Here is a 7127-nt window from a genome sequence, read left to right on the forward strand (position 1 = left end):
TGTGTGTGTGTATATTCAAATCAGTCTTATCAAAATAAACCTGCAGCCTTCATTTGGTTGTAATATAATTTTTGCAGAAACACACATATGTAAATGCATTATTAACAGCCTCTCTAAATTTAAAATGTACCAATCTTTCTGCAGATTTCTGTGTAGCAGATATTAAAATGTCATTCTGGGCTTTGATTGATTTTATTTGGAGTCTGTGTTATCTTGCTGCGCTCAGTTTGATTAAACATACAGAAACAGTCAATTTGAGCTGCACATCACGGGGAATTTCAAACGCTTTGGCGATGATGGAGTAGTTTGGGGATAATTGAAATTGTTGGTAAGAGACAATGGAGTATTGAAAATGAATTTAATTAATTTCGGTTTCACAAACCTCCAAAACAAAAAAAGCGTGTCGAATGACAGTACAGCAGTGCCTGCCACGTGCTGTTTGCGCTAGCATGTTAGCATCGCGCTAAATGCATTACGTTTAGGTTTGAGCATTTAAAAGCACTGCATGCTGTTTTTCTGCAATGGTAAATGATCCACTGCACAATGGATTGTGGGTTGCAATAGCCAAAAAAGCATGCACTGATACACACTTCATAAATGCACCGCATCATTCAGCCTACTGTTTTCATGCTACTCCTGTGCACTTATTCTTATTTTGCCTACTATTTAGGATGGATAGCATGTGAATTTGGGCTGCAGCGATGGAGAGGCGTTCAGTAGTTCAGTTGGGGGATGTGCTGGGTTTCATTAGGCTGCAGGACTCTTTAATTCATTGCAGTCTGGCCTCGTACTGATGAAGTCATTCATCAAGCGCACGGTCAGCCGCTCTGCTGGGGAGTGTGTGTGTGTGTGTGTGTGTGTGTGTGTGAGAGAGGGGGGGTTGATGTGTGTTTGGGGGCACTGGGGGTTCAGGCTCGACGTTACACTGAGTTGCGGTGAAGAGCACATCACACCCTGTAATTTAGCCAATAGAGTGCAAACACACATGCACACACATGCACTCTGGGAAATAAAATCGGCCCACATGCACTTGCTGTGGACTGTATGATGCACTGACACATCCCAGAGGACTCCTTCCCTGACCGCGTGTGTGCGCTCAGAATGGCGCGAGCAGCAAAAAGCCGGTGCCATTAACAGGCTGCAGCGTAATTAACAGTTGATTCGATCGCAGGCTAGCGCTGGCATCTGCAATAAAATAAGCTGCTCATTTTTCTGTCTAATAATTTATAGACTGCACCTCTTCACATTCTGTGGTCAGTCCGTTTCTCAGGATATTGCTCCGGCTCTTAGTAATTCACTCTATTGATTGAGTTTAAAGCGACAGGAATACTTTCAATCTTTCTCTGATCTCTCATGCTAAGTTTACTCTTCGTCATGCTGTTTGCGTGTCATGCACACCGCTGGACGAAATGAATATTTCATATTAAGGTAGTGCTCTGTTCAGGTTTGACTTGTTTTGTCATTTGATGCTTTATTTTACAGTGCTAGACTCGACCTGCGATGTCACTCGGATGTGTGTTACTCTGGTTGCACAGCTGTACTTACAGAATGCAAAAATTGGCTGCTCAACAATGTCTATATTGAAAAATATTGAGACGGAGACAGAGGTGCAATTGAATTGGTAAGGATCAGGGGCCTCACGCGCAATAATTTGCATAGGTTTTATCTTATGCATAACCTACATAATTTCTCTGTGCATGACCTGCATAATCCATGTGCACATTTCCATTCATGTTATAGCACCAAGTTTAACATACCTGCCACCACCAAGTTTACTTTTGCTAAATCCTGATATGTGCATGGGAAATCACGTACGCATTTCCATGGCCGTGTGCATCGTTTATCAGACCCAAGGTCTGTATTTACAGTGATTTGTGGAGCAGAGCTCAATGAAACCGGATCTGTTGTATATTGTGTGTCTGCGGTCAGGATATCTTAAGCTGGGTTTGAAGGGATTTAAGCGCTTTCTGTTTTTTTCCTGTCGGGGGCGAAAAGATATAATGTCAACTCACTGCTTAAAACGTGTCTCTGGTGTGTTGAACTCATTGTGTTTGTGGTGGCTGGAGGAGACATGCAGTGCTGCACTATTTATCACCGATATGTGATTGTTTTAATGATGCAGAAGAGATCGGCACATGTCTGAAATAACACTGACACAACACTGACACATATGATACAGTTTAAAGACAGCACATGAGATTAAATGATTAAAAACTAACAAACATTTTTGCTTTATTAGTGATATGATTCTGGTAGATTTTGATGACACACTCACACACACACAATATATATATATATATATATCTATTTGCCTGATGAATCAGCACACGATGACCTGCGCCGGGATGCATTCACAAAGCAAGACTGAATTCAGTGTGTGTTCAGTGCAGGACTCCAGTGAGAGAGAATCTGCTGCTGTCTGTGTGCCTCACAGAAAAAAAACAGACCTTGTCTTGCCAAGCATATGTCAGCACTTAGCAATCAAAAAATTTATTTCTATGTGCCCGTTATCATATTTCTTTGTTAATGATTTTAGCATATTATAAGCTCCAGTGTGCACAAGTAGAAATCTGATTTCCTTCATTATTTGTTCAATCTTACAATTGTTTTCTGATTAATTGGACACATTCCTGAAAAGTTCCCTCCTCCCGCTCTTTAATTAAACCTCGGCCATTTGTTTCTCAACGTGAGCGCTCAGGGTCAAAATTCAGCAGCGTGTAAGTCGAGCTTATTTTATGCTTTTGTTCCTGGTGACTTTTATACAATTTGTAAGATTGACCTACTAGAAGAGAGATGTGCCACCTACACCTACTGCAGACAGCCCGGTTTATCCTCACGTGTGTGTGTGAAATGTGTGTGAAATGTGTGTGTGTACATGTGTGTGTGCATGCGTGTGTGTATGCGTGTGTGTGTGTGGGCACACATGTGTGGCGAGGGCTAAATCAAAGCGGCGCGTGAGGTTTGTTTGGTTCTTAATCTGCCTCTTAAAGACATCTGTCAGTGCGGATCACTATTGTTCGTCATGCTTGAGACACGCTCGGCACAAATTCAATCCTGCCATTTCTATCATGTCACATTTGGCAGATCAACAGTGACACAAATTGTATCATTGCATCCCGTGCGGGGATTGTGTTTGCAGGTGTGACTCCTGGCAGTAAGAGACCTTTTCAGAAACGTCTTGCTTTAGCGCTTGGCCTGCGATCAGCAGCGACACAAGGGACGAGCTGAAGTCATGTCTCTAACCGTCGAGGAAAGGAGGATGTTTTCCATCTTTCCGCTCCGAGCGATGCATTTAATCTGACTGGAGAATTCACAGTGGTGCTGTACGGATCTGTGTGTTTAGCGTGCGGGATTTTCTGTGGCTGTTTTTACACATGCTTCAATCCCGAATTCATCTGCAACCCTCACCCCGCTGATCTCGCATCATATTTTTGTTTGCATCACACAAGCAGCAGAAGCAGCAGCACTTTACCGTTGTAACTAGGCAGAGACACTTGCCTTTTCTACAGACATATTGCAAAAGATGCAACAAATGCAAGCTGTGTGGACACACTGCCGTCAGACTGGCTCATCCCTGCAGGCCCTGCACTGCACATCTCCTTCGTTCAGCACAGCGGATTCAAGCCGTCAGCTCATTACTAGAGTGATCTCTCAACTAAAGATCAGCAGAACACCTGACATGCGCAGGGCTGGATTCACAACCACCGCATATACAGAGCGCTTACTCTCATCGCTAGCACCATGACTTCAACATTGGGGGAATAGAACCATTTTTTCTTCAATAACCATTTTTATTGGGTATTAAAAACAATTTTAACCATTTTTTATTAAAGGATTTAAAGGGAAATTACACTTCAGACAATCTGATGACTCTAAGTAACTTTGAAACTACATGTCAGCTATCAGTATTAGCAGGCTGTTAGTGTTACCAAAAAAGGTAAATATGTAAAAAAAATTGAATTTATTGTTATCTATTTGCATTTTTTTTAATGCACACACATTCACTCTTAATCATACGCCTAATATGTTTGCCACACATTGTGTCTAGTCTCGTCACATTCTTGAATTAATTGAAGCCTTAAAATCACAGTCTGCATTTTTTATTTAAAACAACATAATTTGACAATAAAGATGTTTTCCTGGCATGTCTATTGTTAAACAGTTATGATGAAATATGAAATGTTTAGCTACTTACATCTTACCTCACACTCTTTGACGGTTAAAACTGAATTGTAGAGTTGGAGTTCATGTTCATCTTCTATGAACAGTACACCCCCGCCTTCTTTGATTTGATTGGCTATCTCAGTTATTGAGACACTGATGAGGCAGATAAGCCTAAAATGTAATTTGTCAACTTTTGGTCATCCTAACAACAAACAGAGTGATGCCTAATAAAGAGCGGCAGAGCAGCATCGTGACCAGTTTGGCCGTTTCTAATTACTGGCCCACACCACCATTTCCAGGGTTTGCACAGCTAGTCGTTGTTGCTACTAGTTGACTATTTGTTTGGCTGTGAGTCATTTGCATAATGTTTACTGTATGTAGATGAGTGGCAGTGCACTTTCCCCTGATCCTGACGGAGCGTGTTCTCTTGTGTTCTCTTGCAGCACCCGTATCCTTCAGAAGAACAGAAGAAGCAGCTCGCTCAAGACACGGGCCTCACCATCTTACAAGTAAACAACTGGTGAGTCGAGTCACTTTTCCTCTCTATTGCCAGCAGCGTTGACCATGGGAAAGCGTTTGTGCGTGGACTCTACGTGGCACAGCATGCGAGCGCATTATCGGCGCGTCTCTTTGCCGTTCGACCCACATTTGTGTCCCTTTGATGCATTAAGAGGAAGAGGACAGTGGTGCACGTCCTCCCCGATCTGCTCCGTGCCGGATTAGAGCCGCAGCGCTCTGGCCGGCAGCGTCTTTGTAGATGGCTTAGCTCATAACTGGAGGTGGTGGATTAAATATAATGATCACAGAGCCAAAGAAATGATACAGGCATTATTTATCAAAATACTCGGCCGGGCTCTTTTTTTATCGCAGGCTTAATTTTCTTTGCTACATTCTGCGGCCGATGTTCAGATTAATTGAGCTGACAGCTTCTTTTCAAAACACCGGGAAGGTATTTGCACGGATTTTCTGACCTTACACAAACGTAATTATACGGAGCGCTATTTTATCAGTCTAATTCTGTGTAGTGGAGCTTCTATTTACAAATGAGAAGTCCCTGCCTTTTATTCACGGCTTCCCTTAATGTATTTATCAGAGCGGACTCATTTACGCGGCGCTCTATCTGTTAGGTACAGGCGGCGGCTCTCGGCTTTATCGGCCCGCAGGCCCGCGCACCTCCCCGGGGTCAATTGATTTTTTTGCTTTTGTGATTCATTTTTCCCCTACACCTCATTCTGGTGTCGGCTCACAATGAGCAACACGCCTGGAGAATGAGCTTGATTTGTCTGCCGGATCTGACCAGGTACTTAAATTGGCCACAGGAATGCCGTTATCTGCCTTTCACGCGCCCGGCTGCTGGATGGTGTTTCAATTACAGCGGTAACCAAGCTTTCATGCCATCACACACCTACGGCAGCAGAAAATTGAGTTGCTTTGCCTGTTTCATGCTGATTAATGTTGAAATAACCCACAAAACCCCAAAGAACCACCGAGAGAGAACGAGTGAGTCGAGTCGAGTCGAGATGAGCACTCTCAGTTTTAGACTCCAGATACTGAAAGACTTGAGTCTATCTATCTATCTATCCATCCATCCATCCATCCATCCATCCGTCTGTCCATCCATCTATCTATCTATCCTTCCATCCGTCTGTCCGAGGTTAGGCTGTATTTGTGGTAGCGTTCGCTCAGCTCTCAGATCCTCCTGATGTTCCTGCTGATGGGCCAGATCACCCCAGAGTCCTCCTGTGATGGTCATTGTGTGGATCCTGCTTTGATATGGAGCACAGGGGAGAGAGACGGGCAGGACGAGGTTTGCATGGACGTCCTGAATCAGGTCTTTGTTTGGAGGCACAATCAGAGCTGGAGGAGGCACAAGGGTGCTCTGTGTAACGTGTCAATAGACGGCGCGTCTCCTGCTCTGACCAGCCCGTCTACCTGTCCATCTCTCTCTGCGCCATGGATCTGATCTCTGCTCTGCGTGTGTGTGTGTGTGTGTGTGACGGTCACTGCTGTTGGTGCTTCACTGTGTAGCTGATGGGTAATTAAATCTGAGACTGCACAGCAATCCTGTTTGACCTCAGAGAGAGAGAAGCTTTACACACCACACTAAAAGTGCAGCTGTGTGTGTGTGTGTTATTCTATCTGTCTAAATGAGGCCTGATCACATGCTGACAGCACACACACCTCTGCTAAACACACACACAGTGTACGCTATACAAATAAAGGTGACTTAACTCGACACAGTATTATGAAAGAGAGGCGGGCTTGTCTCATTATCGGTCGCTCTTGTAGCCATTTCTGGGTGTTTCTTCAACTTCAGAAACGTTTTAAGAGTTAACTATAAAAAAATACTATATAAAAATATGATTTATTACACGTAAAACTGAGATTATCCAAACAAAAAGTGAAATAATCATAAACCATTTCAGTATGTCAAATGGGTTAATATAAATTTTTACATAACATTTCCACCACATTTTTCAAAGTTTAGTGCATATTTACAGAATAATTTTGGTGCGCATCTTTTACAAACAAGCTGTAATTTCTGCAAATGAAGAAAAAAAGTTTGAAAATATGATTCAATTGTATTTTGGACACATAAAATGCTAGATATGACATTAGACAAAGGAATCCGTTTCAATTGTCATTTCCACCACAGAATAAATAATGATTTGAAAAACAAGAATGTTTATTGTGTTGATGTCCGCAGGGCTGAAAGTGCTCGAGGAAGCACCCAGTGATGGGTTTGATCAGGTTTCTTCTGCGTCTCTGTCTCTGTGTTGTCACTCGTGGAAACTCGTTTGACTAATGAGCTGACAAATGGAGTGGAATAGATGACTTATGAACGACCTTTGACATCTGCAGGATTGTGTGGACCTGCTCTTACCTGATGCCCACACACACACACACACACACACACACACACATACACACACACACACACACACACACTCTCACACACACAC

General features: G+C 43.0%; 1 protein-coding gene across 3 annotated transcripts in view; it reads left to right on the forward strand.

The window, feature by feature from the left end:
- LOC107568574 (homeobox protein Meis2-like) overlaps positions 1–7127 on the forward strand; it is a 63086-nt gene that overhangs the window by 40706 nt on the left and 15253 nt on the right. For all 3 annotated transcript variants that reach the window (XM_016254539.1, XM_016254538.1, XM_016254540.1), the window contains exon 9: positions 4608–4684. In XM_016254539.1, coding sequence (XP_016110025.1) covers positions 4608–4684 — 77 coding nt within the window. The remainder of the gene's footprint in view (positions 1–4607; positions 4685–7127) is intronic.

Source organism: Sinocyclocheilus grahami, unplaced genomic scaffold (assembly GCF_001515645.1).
Source record: "Sinocyclocheilus grahami isolate Dianchi unplaced genomic scaffold, SAMN03320097.WGS_v1.1 scaffold1258.1, whole genome shotgun sequence".
NCBI lineage: Eukaryota > Metazoa > Chordata > Actinopteri > Cypriniformes > Cyprinidae > Sinocyclocheilus > Sinocyclocheilus grahami.